Source organism: Anomaloglossus baeobatrachus, chromosome 1 (genome assembly GCF_048569485.1).
Source record: "Anomaloglossus baeobatrachus isolate aAnoBae1 chromosome 1, aAnoBae1.hap1, whole genome shotgun sequence".
Classification (NCBI taxonomy): Eukaryota; Metazoa; Chordata; class Amphibia; order Anura; family Aromobatidae; genus Anomaloglossus; species Anomaloglossus baeobatrachus.
Genome location: NC_134353.1, coordinates 791631455 through 791649002, shown reverse-complemented (window position 1 = coordinate 791649002; position 17548 = coordinate 791631455). Strand labels below are relative to the sequence as shown.

General features: G+C 45.3%; 1 protein-coding gene across 7 annotated transcripts in view; it reads right to left on the bottom strand.

The window, feature by feature from the left end:
• SEMA6A (semaphorin 6A) overlaps positions 1-17548 on the bottom strand; it is a 327645-nt gene that overhangs the window by 194132 nt on the left and 115965 nt on the right. For all 7 annotated transcript variants that reach the window (XM_075324986.1, XM_075324988.1, XM_075324987.1 and 4 more), the window contains exon 3: positions 753-870. In XM_075324986.1, coding sequence (XP_075181101.1) covers positions 753-870 — 118 coding nt within the window. The remainder of the gene's footprint in view (positions 1-752; positions 871-17548) is intronic.

Sequence of the window (17548 nt, the reverse complement as noted above, 5' to 3'; positions counted from 1 at the left end):
TACAGAGCTGGATGTTAGTCAGTGCATCGGGAATGGTTACAACCATCGCTCGGTATGTATTGAGCAGTGATTGAAACTCTGCCGGCCATGCCTCTATGTGAATTAGTGAATGTCCAAAGCTGCTGAGAGGAATAAAGATCATTTCGTCCCAGCAGCGGGGCTCTCAGTGCGGGATTTGCAAAGTATCAGAACACTATTAACCTGCCGATTAATTCCATTTCTGAAAGTTAATAGTGTTTTCTTTGACAGATTCCCTTTAGGTTATATCTTGGTTTTCATTAACTAGGACAGTACCCGTCTATTGTATATTCTGGATTAGGAGATTTTTTTTTTTTTTGTCTAGATTAAGAGGGGTCATGCCTTCTGACCATGCACCCCTCCCCGACTGGCTACAGGTGATTTTATTCTCTACAGCAGGCTCCTACTTGCCCATAGACAGGAGGTTTTTAAACCCAGAGAGAGGTTTCAGCTCAAAGTAGGTACCCAGTATACAAAATGTGCCTTGACGCGGCTACTGGGCAGATATAGAAATGGAAGCTTTTGTATGGTAAATATCTCAATTTTTTCTTAGATTTACTTTAGCAGTAATGCATGTTTATATTCTTACAGTCATGGTTTTCATGCTTTAGCATTTTAGAGTGCAACTGTCTCTTTTTTGTCCTTTTTTTTGTCATTTTGTGTCTGGATCAGGAGATGTTAGTATATAGTTAAAGTTTGCTTGGCTAGTGATTTATGATACAGGATTTACTAACCTAGCAGCTATGTACAGCGTCCGATTCATTATCATGATCTGCTGGATGTCCATTTTGTGCCTCTGTGTGTTGTTTCTTCCTGGTTTGTGCCCCACAAATACCGGATACTGTTTAGTAACTGCAAAAAAAGAAAATAAGTAGAGATGATGCAAAAACACTTTCAGTGTTCCAGTACAGCGGTCACATAACTTGCCCTTCTTTATACAAAGCAAACCATTTTTCATGATGTCCTTTACAGTGCTAACAATTGAAAGGTGACACATTGGAAATTCAAGAAACTGAACTCAACAATACATTAAAAGGTTACAGCTCTCAAGTAGTAATTCACACTGGATTTCGTAAAAATTTAAGGAGCTTAAGAGTTTCATGGATCAGCTTTCTCGAAAACCCTTTTAACCTACAACAATCATTGAAGATTTATGACTAGAAACCTAAAACTAATAATTTAATAAATTACATATGCTGCAATATTTCATTTCAAGAATTGTACTTGCTTTTTACATTCAGTTTAATAAATATATATCATTATCATTTAAATATAGACCTGAGTATGGTATTTTCTAAATAACTTTGCACATTATTAGGCTGAATTCATTTTCAGACTATGGTATTTTCATTTCAAATTTTTAATAAATGGACAATAGTGCATCACATTGTGGAAACTACAATACATTGATGAATAGTTTTAGCTTTACTATAAATTAATTTATTGTTAAAATATTTTAAAATAGTCAGTTTGCATAGTACAATGTCCCAATACACAAAAGGAGAAATTTTATCAATGGTTTTGGCACTTCATTAAAAAGGGGGGGAAGTTTTTCATGTAAAAAAATTAAGACTGTTTTGCTATTTTATGCTGCTTTTCCAACTTTCAAAAGTGGATGTAATCTGTGTGATGTGTTATGTGGATAAAATTCAAGCAAGACTAAAAGGCGTGGTTCACCCATATTTTTTATTCTCTAGTTCGATATTGTATTGAGAAACAATGTTTCTCTCAAATACCTTGTGTTGGCAATAGTGCCTGTGAGAGGTGCTATTGTAGACCGCTGTTCCCCGCTCCGGTGACATCACGTCAAGTGCCACACACGTCACATCCCTGCGGCCGGCTGCAGTTTTCTTGACTCACTGAGCTGTGGCCCGCATATTTTTTTGTCGTGGAAACCCCTTTCCTGGGAGATCTAATTTAGGGTGAGATGCAAAGGGATCTCCAGATCTGCCAATGTTGGTGCAATTAATAGCGAAGCATCGAAGACAAACACAAGAACACAGCTATTGTCCGTGTACCAGGCTTTGTCTGAATCTCAGATGCCCAAACACCAGTTTATTAAAATCACAAAAGAAAAGGGGACGGCTTAGTACATGACCAAAAATGGAATGAAAGTTGGAAATAACAAATTCTTAAATAATGGATCCTGCTGAATTCCTTAAAACTAGTTCTGTCCAGTTTTCTGGACCTTCAGTAACAAAGAAACTTTAGACAAAGGCCTCTTTAAAGATACTACACCCAGTGTTATTGCTTTTATGAATAACACAAAGCTAATACAGAAATACAAAATTATTAAAGATATATAAATTGCATAAGTGATAATCAAAAATTAATATAAAATATTAAACATAACATTCTGCACACATATCGGCTGATCTGATCGGAGATCCACCCACACATGTTAAATCCCGCTTTCAATCTCTGACAGTAGGAGTTAACTCATGCCAGTGTTAAAAATGTGGAAAAAAAAATACAAAACTTCAAATCAACCCCATTAAAAATAAAACAAATAAAAAAATACACATATTTGGTATTTCCTCATTCAGAAATGCCCAATCTATCAAAATACAAAATAAATTAATCTGATTGGTAAAGGTCATAATGAGAAAAAAATCAAACACCAGAATTTTGTTATTTGAGTTGACAGAATATTGCAATAAAGTGTAATAAGAGACGATCAAAACATCTCATCTATGCAAAAATGGTATAATAAAAAAAGTTAGCTCAAGATGCAAAATATCATGCATCACACAGCCCCAGATCCTGAAAAATGGTACTTTACGGGTCTCGGAAAATGTGTACAATTATTATTATTTTTTTTAATATATATATATATAAATTTCAGAATTGTTTTTCACCACTTAAATAAAAAAAAAATACATGTTTGGTATCTTCAAACTCGTACTGACCTGGAGAATCATACTGTCAGGTCAGTGTTACCATATAGTGAACATGGTAAACAAAAAACCCAAAAAACCATTGTGGAATTTCACTTTTTTTGGCAATTGCGTCGCACTTGGAATTTTTTCTCATTTTCCAGTACACTATGGGGAAAAATGAATGGTGACATTCAAAAGTGCAACTTGTCATGCAAAAAACAAGCCCTCATATGGCAAGATTGGTGGAAAAATAAAAAAGTTCTGGCTCTTGGAAGAAAGGGAGGAAAAAACGAAAAATGGAAACTTGCCTAGTAGTGAAGAAGTTATGCAGAGGAATTATATTAAAAGATGGCCAAAATTTATCAAACGTCATGCAACACTTTGATAAATTTGGTGCAAAGAACAGCAATGCAGCCACAAGTAAAAAAGGGCTTTAAAAATTTCTCTTATAGTGTTTTCCCTCAATGTGTTTTTAGTGTCACAAACGGTTTTCCATGACGTTAGCATATCACGATTTCTGTATTTTGCTGTGTGTTTTTCTAACATAATACACATGCCTAAATTAGTAAATCAGATTTCTCATAATAAAAAAGTAATTTATTTAAAGGGAACCTGTCACCAGGTTTGGGGTCTATAAGCTGCGGTCACCACCAGTGGGCTGTTATATACAGCATTCAAGAATACCGTATTTCAGAGCCCAGGCCATGCTGTGTAATGTAAAAATCACTTTATAATACTCACCTAACGGTTTGTGCAGTGCAGACTGGTCGGATGAGTGTCTCCGTTCTCCGGGTCCGGTGCCTCACCTTTCGGCCATCTTTGTCCTCCTTCTTCTGAAGCTAGTGTGGATGACGCATCTGATATCATCAACAATAGCCAGTATTAAGGTTCCGTGCACGCGCACTACAATACTTTGATCTGCCCTGCTCAGGGCAAATCAAAGTGCGCCTGTGCAGGACCCTAGTGTTGGCTAGTGTGGATGACGTAGGATGCATCATGCACCCAGGCTTCAGAAGACGGAGGACAAAGATGGCAGAAAGGGGAGACGCCAGTACTGGAGAACGCAGATGTCCAGCCGACCCATCTGCTCCGCACCGACCATTTAGGTAAGTATTATAAAGTGTTTTTTACGTTCTACACAGTAGCCTGTTAGAATGCTGTATATACGAGTCCACTGGTGGTGGCCGCAGCTTATAGGCCCCAAGTCTGGTGACAGGTTCTCTTTAATTAGGGTTTAAAATACAGTGGAACCTCACTTAATGAGTAACCCAGTTAGCGAGTATTTCGCCTAATGAGCAAAGCTTGCTGTAAATTTGTAACTCGGTTTACGAGCAAGCTTTGCTGTACGAGCAAAATACTCACTGGCCACACTTCCAGTTCCGTACATCCACCGCGCTCTAAGCCGCTCTTGCAGTCCACACAAACACACACAAGCACGCACAAACACACACAAACAAACACATATGCACGCACGCACACACACATATTATGCTCACCTTACCTTCCGTTCCCTCCTGGAACTTGCAGTTCGCCCGTACAGGCTGTGTATCGGGTAACCATCGCGACCGATGCTGAACCTTCCACTCCCAGCGGATGGTTGGCCAGTGCGCTGACTGACCAGCGCGCTGCCTTTGAGTAGCGGCTGACAGGGGATCGTCGCGATGCTTGCCGATACACATCCTGTAGTGGCAAACTACAAGAACTATGAGGCTGGCGATGGAAAGGAAGGTACACATATTATGCTCACCTTACCTTCCGTTCCATCGCCGGCCTCATGGTTCTTGTAGTTCACCGCTATAGGATGTGTATCCGGTAACCATTATGACGAAGGAGGAACTTCCCCTGTCAGCCGCTACTCAAAGGCAGCGCGCTAGCCAATCAGAGGCAAGCGGCTCCTGCCTGTGACGTCAGCTCGCTGGGAGCGGAAGGTCCAGCATCGGTCGCGATGGTTACCCGATACACAGCCTGTAGCGGCGAACTACAAGAACCATGAGGCCGGCGATGGAACGGAAGGTAAGGTGAGCATAATATGTGTGTGTTTGTGTGTGTTTGTGCGTGTTTATACTTGTGTGGAATGGCACAATAGGGGACCAGGATGGGACATTTACCAAGTTGTGGAACGAATTGTCTGCATTGCAATGATTTCCTATGGGAAATCTTCCTTTGCTGAACGAGTAACTTGGTTAACAAGCACACTCCCAGAACGGATTATTCTCCTTAAAAAAGGTTCCACTGTACAAGAAACCAAATATATCGGTCATTTGTACCGAACAATATCAGATTTTTCTTTTTTATCATATTGTATTTTGCTATGACCAGAAAAATTACAAACCTAAACATTGCCTACATCTTGGAAAATCTCTTTTTTAACATGTAAAGTCTTACTTTCCCACAGAACTTTAATACATTTTTAAAAAGAGCCAGAAGTGCCATTTTTAAATTTTCTTTAAGAATGTCATTAAGTTTTAGTAGGTTATGTTCATTTTTTTCTGTTTAAGTACTTTTTAAAATGTAATTAAATTTGTGGGGTTTTTTTTAATTAAAATGATACTATAGTGGTTGCAGGAGTTTTGTAAATGTAGTAGTAAGAAAATGTCTTTGGTTTTGCACAGACTTGATGCAGAAAATTCATTTGCATACAAATCCATGTTAAGCTAGTCAGAAGCGCACTTTTCAGTAAAGGCCCCGTCACACTAAGCAACATCGCTAGCAACATCGCTGGTAACGAACAACTTTTGTGACGTTGCTAGCGATGTTGCTGTGTGTGACATCCAGCAACAACCTGGCCCCTGCTGTGAGGTCGTTGGTTGTTGCTGAATGTCCTGGGCCATTTTTTAGTTGTTGCTGTCCTGCTGTGAAGCACAGATCGCTGTGTGTGACAGCGAGACAGCAACAACTAATGTGCAGTGAGCAGGGAGCCAGCTTCTGCTGAGGCTGGTAACTAATGTAAACATCGGGTAACCAAGAAGCCCTGTCCTTGGTTACCCGATATTTACCTTTGATACCAGCCTCCTCCCTCTCACTGCCTGTGCTGCCGGCTCCTGCTCTGTGCACAGATAGCTGCAGCACACATCAGGCAATTAACCCGATGTGTGCTGTAACTAGGAGAGCAAGGAGCCAGCGCTCAGTGTGCGCTGCTCCCTGCTCTGTGCACATTTAGCTGCAGCATACATCGGGTTAATTAACCTGATGTGTGCTGTAACTAGGAGACTGGGGGCTGGTCACTGGTTGCTGGTGAGCTCACCAGCAACTCGTGTAGCCACGCTCCAGCGATCCCTGCCAGGTCAGGTTGCTGGTGGGATCGCTGGAGCGTCGCAGTGTGACAGCTCACCAGCAACCTCCTAGCAACTTACCAGCGATCCCTATCGTTGTTGGGATCGCTGGTAAGTTGCTTAGTGTGACTGGACCTTAACACTAAATCTATTCTGCAGGCTGATAATGCTCAAAAGTAGAGGACTGGTCATGTTCTTAAGATCCTACAGCTTTTAAGTAGGTTAGTTGAGGAGATTAACAGTAGAAACGCCAAGAGTTTATCCGCTGTGCAGACATAAGACTTTGGCTAGAGTCTGCATATAAAACACTTTTCCAAGAAAGTTTTAAGGGGAGTCAGCACAAAATGACTGTTCAAACCAAGCACAGGAGGTGTGCACCTTGGCATGGCCGAGCAGTTTAGGGAACTTCCCCACCTGCTTGTTTGTATCTAGATCTGCCCCCCACTTACTTTATTTACCAAAGGGAGAGTTGCGGATGTGCTGCGGTGAAGAATCCAGAGGAATCCGATGAATAGAAATATGTTGTAGTTTAGGCTGCTTTCACACTACTTTTTTTTAGCATGCGTCATGAACGTTTTTTTGCTACAAAAGCGGATCCTGTTTTTGCAGAGAAAAATGCATGCAAACACATGTGTTATTTTGCAGGATCCTGTCACTTGAAGTTTATGGGCAGGCATTGGAGTCATGTGATCGGGAGTGAGGGGAACTAAACGTGAGACTGGGAGCCGGCATCTGACAGCTGCAGAGGCTCGTAACCAAGGTAAACATCGGGTAACTTGCTTGGAAACCCGATATTTATCTTTTTTACGAGCGTCTGCAGCTGCTAGGAGCCGGGCTCCCTGCACACGTAACCAAGGTAAACATCGGGTATCCAAGCAAGTTACCCGATGTTTACAATGGTTACGAGTCTCCCCAGCTATCAGGCCGGGGAGAGAGGGAGGGGGAGAGAGAGACTGATCACACCAGGCTGGTTTCTGGGCATGCTCAGTAGAGCAAGCAGGATCCTGTCTATCAGCATGCCAGCGTTCACATACGTTTGTGTGCAGTATAGTCAGGATCCAGCAATTTGCAGTATTTGGACGCAGCTCAAAAACGCTCAAAGTATCGTTTTTGAAAAAAAAAAAAAACTGCAACCCGCTGGATCCTCACTATAACGCATGCAAACGCAGGTGAATGCATGTTGACGCGAGTCCATTGCAAATGCATTGAAATGAAAAAGCATTTGCGCTGGATCCGTTTTTGCGTTAAAAAAACGTTCAGGACGCATGTTAAAAAAACGTAGTGTGAAAACAGCCTTATTTCCAATGTATTTCAAGGTCAAATGAATTTCTCCCTCATGGTAACCACAATAAAGGAAGAGGTCTGTTCGACCTAGAACACGGGAATAAACTGACACATTTTTCCATTCATCTGGTTCCTGTGGATTCTTTACCCGCAACGCTCCCTTTGGTATATATCGACATTGTTTTTTTCAGCCAGTGGAGCAGCTGGGTATTTCTATCTAAGGCCATTTAAGTGCATCATAAGGGAGCACAAATAAATGCACTTAAACCATATACTATCTGGTTAATGCCCCATATGTGTTTTTTGGCAGAAGCCAGAGAAGGGTTGAAATAGGTTGAAATCAAGAAGATGGGAAGGTGCACTGAACTGCTCAGCTCCACCCCTGAGAATAGTTTTTATGCTTACAGACTCCATTTAAAGGAGAATTCCAATCTCCAAGATCCTATCCCAAAATGTAGTAGGTGTTATAATAATAATATTAGCAAATATCTCCAAATAGAAATGTAGTATAGTTCTTCTGATTCACTATGTTGTTTACCTCATGTGCAGGGTATTACAGGACCGATCTTAGGTACCCATGGGTATGACCTCTAGCAACTAACTAACTGTCACTCTATAGCTATGTGCACACGCTGCGTTTTTTTGACGCTGCGTTTTTGGCCGCTAAAAACGCACAAAAACGCACCTGCGGCAAAAAAACGCAACAAAAAACGCATGCGTTTTTACCGCGATTTGGTGCATTTTTGGCTGCGTTTTGCTGCGTTTTTGATCTCTGTGTTTTTCTGCATTTTTCCAATGCATTGCATGGGGGGGAAAACGCAGAAAAACGCATGACATGTCCATTTTTTTTAAGCTCAAAAACGCAGCTTAAAAAAAAAAGTTGTGTGCGGACAGCAAAAATGAAAACTCATAGACTTTGCTGGGGAAGCAAAGTTATGTAGTTTTGAGGTCAAAAATGCACCCGAAAAACGCGCAAAAACGCAGCGAAAAACGCACTGTGTGAACTTACTCTATGCGTGGTCTTAACCAGGGCCGGACATATCATTGGTGCAGCCTGTCTGTGCAGCTGCACAGGAAACCATGCGGTAAGGGGGCCCATTTCTACCTGTAGGCTAGGAGGAATTGTGCATTATGATGAGCTGTTGGGCTGCAAAAAGCCCATATATTTTTCTTGTACAAGGGCCCTTTTCTGTCTGTGTCCACTAGTGGTTGTAACCGTGGATACCTAAGTTTCTGCAATGCCCTGCACTTAAAATAGGCATCATAGTGAATCAGAAGAACTATACTACATTTATAATTGGAGGTATTTGCTAATATTGTTATTATTAATACATCTATTATATATTAGGATAAGATCTTGGAGATGTGATTAACCCTTTTAGCCTAACATAGACATAACTTTTAATGACACTTGTCTCATTATCAGACAGATGACAAATATTAGAATGCGAGAGCTTCACCTCCGTAGATCAGCAATTACTTATTAGTCACTTATTATCATTCCCTTTACTGGAGGAAATATTAAAGTAATAGAGGAAGCAGCTAATACAAATTCCATACAAATTCTGTCACTTTGTTTTATGACAATCTGTATTACATGATCTAAAGGTAGAATAGAGCTTGCTGTGAGTTATTCTGGCATTTTAGGCACACATTTGAAGCAATCAAAAAGAATGCTAAAAATGTAAAGTTGTGGCCTTAGAAATTCCCTACTGAAACAGACAGCTCATGTATGGAGGCGCATGAAGATAAAGTGCTTGTCTTGGTATATAAAAAGATTTTCAGATGAGATATACATTTAAATATATAACATATGCTATACTTTAACAGCTAAAGCACCACTGATGTCCCAGAGTCAGCCCTGGTTGTGGTTCCCAGCAGATCAACCTGCGCGTTTGGTTTGACAAAGGAAAGCGCTTCCTCCACATTCTCATACCAACATTAGGTCAGTGATGTGTGTGAAGGGGGTGGGATGCCTGGGTCATTTCAATAGCTAAGTTAGGCTAGTCTGTTATGGTTGATTAATAAGCAGAGAAGCAGAACTGGCTTAGCTATTCGAATATGACACTTACTTAGACATCACTGGTCATATTCCATGACAAGAAGGTGGGAAATCTGACAAAGGAGAATAGCTGATGGGTCTGGAACCAGTGCTGACAGCAAGACATTGGTGAAGCTTTTATTATGACATTACGCATCTAAAGCTCTTTTTCCTAGCTGGACAACCCATTGTTAGGGCTCGTGCGCACGTTGCGTAATTGCATGCATTTACGCTGCGTATAGCACTGTAGCGTAAATGCATGCGTCCTGCGTCCCCTGCACGATCTATGAAGATTGTGCATGAGACGTGCGCACGATGCTTTTATGAACGCAGCGATTTGGGTGCTAAAATTTTGACCCAAATCCGTGCGTTCATAAAATGAGCATGTCAATTATTTGTGCGTTCTGGATGCAGCTCCCACTCTGTCTATGGTGGGGGCAGTAGCCATAGTGCATGAACTCGGCTAATTTTAACAAAAATACTGCATTCATTCTGCACCGATTAGAAGCGCACATGTGCTGTCAAATCGCTGCAGAATAATCAGCAGTTACGTGCGCATGAGCCCTAATACATTCTGATTACCGTAATATACATCTGAAAAATGCAACAATTTTTTGTATGGAATTAATGAAATTCAACATAAAAAATCCTTTGGAGTTATATAAAGTCTGTAGATCTCAAAAAGAAAGTTCACTTTGACCCCAAAAAAGTTTGATGGCATCATACTAAGGGTCTATAGAATCCATAGGTGAATATGGGGACCAATACTATATGTTAGTTAAGATTCATCCTTGATTAGCCTACTCTTTACATCATGTTATAATTTCTGTACCTAATTCTTCATACGGCACTAAACAGTTGACTCGCCCACCCCAGGGCTATGGGACACCCGGTGCCGGGCCGGACTAGTCCGGTGGTAGTCAGTGGTGGCTGGGCCCGGCTCCGTGGCCCTGGTGGGTGTCAGTAGAATATGTGGCTTGCTTGTTAATGGTTGTGTTCGTGACGCCACCTGTGGTATGCGGCTAATAAGCCGCCGCTGCTGTGTGAGGCCTCCGGGATGATGTTATGGCAGCAATGATGGTACTGCTCCCCACAGGTGGAGCAATGCCCGGGGCACAGTTGGTGCTTGTAAATGTCTATGCAGAGCAAATAACTGAGGCGACTTAAAAGGTGCAGTTCCAGTTCTTTACTCACAGTTCTTATCAGGGCAGGCAGGACCCTTGGACTGCTGGGACCGCTGTCAGGGACCTCCGTCTTCTGGGTGATTCCGAGTGTGAAATCCGGTACCCTCTCTCTTAGTGTCTCCTTCTCTGCTGTCTTCACTAGCCTTGCCCGAGTTTGGATGGCCCTGGCTTGGCCTCCACTACAGCCTCCAGGCTGGGGGGTCACCTGTCGGCTGATTACCCCTTTTCTGAAGGTCTGCTATGGGTTCTGGCCCTGGGAGCTTGCAACGTCCCTGGGCCTCGGTTTTTACTGTTTGGAGATTGTCTTTGCACTCCTCCAGTCTCTAGGGACCGTCCCCTGTCACAGCTTAATCACTCCACCGATGTCACTGTGGACCAGGCCACCGCAGCCTGCAGCTACTCGTAGCGCCTCTGGGCCCTCGGCTTCGGTACCCAACAAGGACTGCTCGTGGTACCTACAGGACTACCCGCGGCCCTGCGACTCCTTCTGTTCCTACGTGGTGTCACCTGGACCTATGGGTCCCAGGGTCTTCACCAGGAAGCATCTCTTTCAGTTCCTCTGCTCCTGTCTAACTTGGAGCTTTCTTTCCTTCTTTCTTTCTTTCTTTTCTTTCTCCTCCTTGCCTGCCTCCAGCAGGCCTCCTCCTCCCTCCTTTCTCTCGTTCTTCTCCTCCAACTACATGCTGCTTCTCTCACTCCCTGAGGTAAACTGAAACTAACTTGACCTTCCTTTCTCTATCTGCTCTCTGGTGGCTCCTCCCACCTCCCCAGTTGCTAAGCTACCACCCTATGGGAGCAGGGATGGGTCTTACAGCCCCTCTCAGCATGCAGCATGGGAGGGTTGCCTGCCACTTTCCCTGGTCCTGTGTGTCCCTAGCAATGGGTGTAGTGTGGATTTACCAGGGGACCGGAGTTCACTCTCTTCCTCTCCCAGAATGGGGCATCACACCGCTGATGGGGTGCAATGACCTGTGGCGACGGAAGCCTCAGGGGCGCCACACTCCCCCACAGCAAATCCCAGCACGTCCTCGGGCTGAAAAACAACAAAAACATGTGGAGAAACTGCAAAATTTTTGTTATGCAAAACATAAAACAATAAAACATTTCTTCCCTTTATGGGAGGCACATATCAGTGAACGTTGCAAACTTCTTATAAAGAAAACTCTAAGTGTGCACTTCCAGTCCATTGCACGGTTTGGGCACTTCCCCCATAATTCTGGTAGGGGGCACAACGGGTGCAACTATCTACATTTTCGGCTACAACAAGTCCAGTAGCCCGGCAGTTCGTTTCTTTCAATCAAACACTAATGGGACAAAATCAACCAGCCATTAAGTCCAATGGCCTGGTTACATAGAACACATAAACAACATACCAGCCACTAAGTCCAGTGGCCTGGTAGGACATCACACATACACTTCCACCGGGGCCCACATTCCAGTTCAGTGTTCCGGCAACACATAACATGGGGGGGTGACGTCTTCAAAAAGAATCAGGGGCAGTACAGTAGGAAAGGGTGTCATCTTCGAAAAGAATAAGGGGCAAAACACGAGGGACTTCTTCAAAAAGAATGAGGGGCTATGTACAGTTCAGCAACTCCTTACTTCTTTACATGTAGGGATTCTTCTCCGGCTCCCCACCTGGCAGCAGGTAGACAGCGGTCAGCACAGTCTGCGTCTCCTGCGTGGCTGTAGCAGGCCTGCTGCAAGATGCTGCGGCCTGGGCCTGCTCTGAGGTAGTGCTGCTGGCTTGCATAGGGTTACTGGCTGGCGCGAGGCTGCTGGCTTGCAGGGGGTTACCAGCCATACGGCGCCACTCTGGCTCTTCTGGGGCTGCCTCCTTGTCTTGGCGGGCCGCGCCTGGCATGGCGGCGGCCTGGGTTGGAGTCGCTGCTGCGGTGAGATCTTGGCGGGCCGCACCTGGCGTAGCTGCGGCCCGGATCGGCGTCGCCGTGTCGGGCGTCTCTCCAGGGACCGCGGGCATGGCAGCGGGGGTTGGGGCTCTCGCGCCGGCAGGGGCATTAAATGACTCACCCCTCAGTTGCATCTCCGGTGTTCTGGTGGTCGCTGTCTTGCTGCAGGGTGCTGGTATCGGAGCTGCGGTCGTGGCACGCGCGCCTGCAGGAGGACCGGGCAGGAACCCCACCTGGCAATCCGGGCTCCGCCGGCTGGGGGTGTCACTCTCTTTACCCGGCTCTGCAGCAGCGGCTGGATCTTCTCTGCTCTCCAGGACGCAGGACACAACCCGGTTCTGAGGTGCGTGTCCCGGCTCGGCCACTCCTCCTCTGGCCGCTCGTTGCTCGGCGTCCATCCTTTTAGCTTCTTCACGCGCCATCTTTTCTTCCTCCGCCTTCTATGGCGGGCACCGCTTCGCGCGCTTTTCTTGGACAAGGGGGCGGGGCTTCTCTTCGCGCCCTTTCTTCTTGCACGCCCCCCTTCTTCCCGCTCTCAGCAGCGCTAATGGCGGCGGTTTCTCAGTAAAGTACACAGTCTGTCACACGGTTCTTCAGGCGCACAGTACCCGGTTAGACCGGGCACGAAATCCTGTTCGTGACGCCAAAAGTTGACTCGCCCACCCCAGGGCTATGGGACACCCGGTGCCGGGCCGGACTAGTCCGGTGGTAGTCAGTGGTGGCTGGGCCCGGCTCCGTGGCCCTGGTGGGTGTCAGTAGAATATGTGGCTTGCTTGTTAATGGTTGTGTTCGTGACGCCACCTGTGGTATGCGGCTAATAAGCCGCCGCTGCTGTGTGAGGCCTCCGGGATGATGTTATGGCAGCAATGATGGTACTGCTCCCCACAGGTGGAGCAATGCCCGGGGCACAGTTGGTGCTTGTAAATGTCTATGCAGAGCAAATAACTGAGGCGACTTCAAAGGTGCAGTTCCAGTTCTTTACTCACAGTTCTTATCAGGGCAGGCAGGACCCTTGGACTGCTGGGACCGCTGTCAGGGACCTCCGTCTTCTGGGTGATTCCGAGTGTGAAATCCGGTACCCTCTCTCTTAGTGTCTCCTTCTCTGCTGTCTTCACTAGCCCTGCTCGAGTTTGGATGGCCCTGGCTTGGCCTCCACTACAGCCTCCAGGCTGGGGGGTCACCTGTCGGCTGATTACCCCTTTTCTGAAGGTCTGCTATGGGTTCTGGCCCTGGGAGCTTGCAACGTCCCTGGGCCTCGGTTTTTACTGTTTGGAGATTGTCTTTGCACTCCTCCAGTCTCTAGGGACCGTCCCCTGTCGCAGCTTAATCACTCCACCGATGTCACTGTGGACCAGGCCACCGCAGCCTGCAGCTACTCGTAGCGCCTCTGGGCCCTCGGCTTCGGTACTTAACAAGGACTGCTCGTGGTACCTACAGGACTACCCGCGGCCCTGCGACTCCTTCTGTTCCTACGTGGTGTCACCTGGACCTATGGGTCCCAGGGTCTTCACCAGGAAGCGTCTCTTTCAGTTCCTCTGCTCCTGTCTAACTTGGAGCTTTCTTTCCTTCTTTCTTTCTTTCTTTTCTTTCTCCTCCTTGCCTGCCTCCAGCAGGCCTCCTCCTCCCTCCTTTCTCTCGTTCTTCTCCTCCAACTACATGCTGCTTCTCTCACTCCCTGAGGTAAACTGAAACTAACTTGACCTTCCTTTCTCTATCTGCTCTCTGGTGGCTCCTCCCACCTCCCCAGTTGCTAAGCTACCACCCTATGGGAGCAGGGATGGGTCTTACAGCCCCTCTCAGCATGCAGCATGGGAGGGTTGCCTGCCACTTTCCCTGGTCCTGTGTGTCCCTAGCAATGGGTGTAGTGTGGATTTACCAGGGGACCGGAGTTCACTCTCTTCCTCTCCCAGAATGGGGCATCACACCGCTGATGGGGTGCAATGACCTGTGGCGACGGAAGCCTCAGGGGCGCCACACAATCATTTTAGCAAATGAAGGTTATGAACCTACTTTAATATTTCCTATTAATAAAGTGATTGTATAAATAGTCTTGAAGAACATTTTTTCCAAAGTACCAACAGTTAAAAGCGTCTATTTATTTGAGTGCCACTTAAATGTGTATAAAAATAATCCCCTTCTAACTGGTAATTCTCCTTTTATCTTTTTAATTTAATTATTTTTTTTTTCTTACATAACGCCAATCTATTCTGTAACCCCTCTACAGGCATTTTCTTCACTGTCCCCTCTGGGGCTCACAATCTAAACTCCCCAACAGTATGTCCTTTAAATTAAAAATTACCATAATGTAACTAATAGAAGTAAGGATATGTTCACACAGTGCAACTTTGCTAACCACAAAGATGCAGCATATTTGGCCCTAAAAAGCGCACAAAAAAAGCACCCACGGCAAAAATGCATAAAAAACTCATGCGTTTTTGCCGCGTTTTGCCCAATGTGTTTTTTAAGTGAAATCTATTGACTGGAAGGGCTCAAAAACGCTGAAAAAATGCAAAAAGAATTGACATGCTGCATCTTCAAAAACACAGCCATGATGCGGACAAAAAAAGATGCCCAGTGTGGACAATAAGGCCATGTGTGCACTTTGCGTTTTTTCTTGCGTTTTGGTTGCGTTTTAAACTGCACCATGTCAATGACAAAATGCAAGCATTTTGCCTCCCTAGCAAAGTCTATGAGAAGTTAGAATTTCCATCTGCACGTCGGTTTTTTTTCGGCAGCGCTTTGTTTGACAAATATTTGTCAAAATCGTTGCCTAAAAAAGCAGCATGTCACTTCTTCATTGCGCTTTGTGATCATTTTCCACTCTTTGAAATGAATGAGGGGTGTCAAAACACAACGAAAATGTTTAGCTGTGCATTTGCACTCTATTTTGGTTGCATTTTGGATCCGTTCCTGTCAACAAAAACTCAGGTCTCTCGATCTTTCCCTCTCTATCAGTGTCGGTCTCGGTATCTCTCTCTCTCTCTGTCGGTCTTTCTCTCTCTGTCGGTCTCAGTCTCACTCTCTCTGTCGGCTTCTCTCTCGGTCTCTCCCTCAACCCCCTCTCTTATTCACACTCACCAATCACTGGCGCGTCATCTCATATTCATTGTTTTCCCTACCCACTGGCGCATATTATTGGTTGCAGTCAGATGTGCCCCCACGCTGAGTGACAGTTGTCTCACTGCAACCAATCACAGCCGCCGGTGGGCAGGTCTATATCGTGCAGTACAAAAAATAAATAAATAATTTTAAAAAATGGCACGCGGTCCCCCAATTTTGATACCCAGCCAAGATAAAGCTACACGGCTGAGGGCTGGTGTTCTAAGACTGGGGAGACCCACGTTATTGAGAGCCCCCCAGTCAAAAAATATCAGCCAGCAGCCGCCAGGAATTGCCGCATCCATTAGATGCGACAGTCCCGGGAATTTGCCTGGCTCATCCGAATTCTCTGGTGCGGTGGCAATCCGGGTAATAAGGATTTAATGGCAGCCCATAGCTGCCACTAAGTTCTAGCTTAGTGATGGCAGGCATCAATGAGATACCCCCATCACTTAACTGTAAGTGAAAGTAAATGAACACAACACCGAAAAATCATTTATTTGAAATAAAAGACAAAAAAAACACCCTCTTTCACTACTTTATTAACCCCCAACGCAACCCTACAAGTCCAACGTAATCCATACAAAGTTCCACAACGCTTTCAGCACTGCTACATCTGAGCATGACAGCTCCCTGTGAGCTCCTCGCAGCAACTGAAGTGAGCTGCGCTATCAGCGGTGACGTCACTCAGGCTATCTGGTGCCACAATTGGAGTCCTCCAGCTGTGACAGCAAATCCCCTGAGTGACTGAAATGAGCGATCAACGGTGTCCTCACTCAAATGATTTGCGGTCACAGGTGAGAGCTTCACCTATGACCACAAATCAGACCGTGACACTGAGTCATAGCCGCACGATGACATTGAACTCAGGTGAACCTCAATGTCAGAGCTGCAGGCCCCGCACTACAGCCTATGTCACGGCACTTACATCAGAGGTTCACCAGAGTTCATTCTCATCACGCTACTCTGTCTGCTGTCAGCGGGCAGTCATGTTCTATGGTGCTGCTATGACAGAACAGGGATGTAGCAAAGCTAAATCGCCGTAGGACTGCTCTGTCAAAAATGCATCCAAAACGCATTCAAAACGCATGCATTCAAAATGACAAAATAAATGGTGCACATACATCAGTTCATGGGGGGACTGGAGGAGATTTGCCCCAAATTTTGCAACTCTTTTAAAAAAAGTAACATTTCATTAATCTTAAGGCTGCTTTACATGCGTCGCTATCTCGTGAGATCGCATTTGCAATCGCACCCGCCCCCATCGTTTGTGCAGCACGGGCAATTTGTTGCCCGTGTCGCACAATGTCAGTAATCCCCGTCACACGTACTTACCTCCCAAACGACCTCGCTGTGGGCAGCGAACATCCACTTCCTGAAGGAGGAGGGACGTTCAGCGTCACAGCGACATCACCGCGACGTCACTAAGCGGCCGGCCAATAGAAGCGGAGGGGCGGAGATGAGTGGGACGTAACATCCCGCCCATCTTCTTCCTTCCGCATTGCCGGCGGCAGCAGGTAAGCTGCAGTTTATCGTTCCCGGGGTGTCACACGGAGCAACGTGTGCTGCCTCGGGAACGATGAACAACCGGAGCACAGAAGGACGTTCAATTTTTGGAAAATGAGCGACGTGTCAATGAGCAACGATAAGGTGAGTAATTTTGCTCGTTCACAGTCGCTCATTTGTGTTACACGCTACGATATGTCAAACGAGGCCGGATGTGCGTCAGTAACGACGTGACCCCGACGACATATCGTTTGATATATCGTAGTGTGTAAAGCCAGCTTTAGTGTAAAAATTAAGGACTAGTCACATTGACGTAAAAAAAAAAAAAAATCAGAACGTTAAACCAAAAACGAAA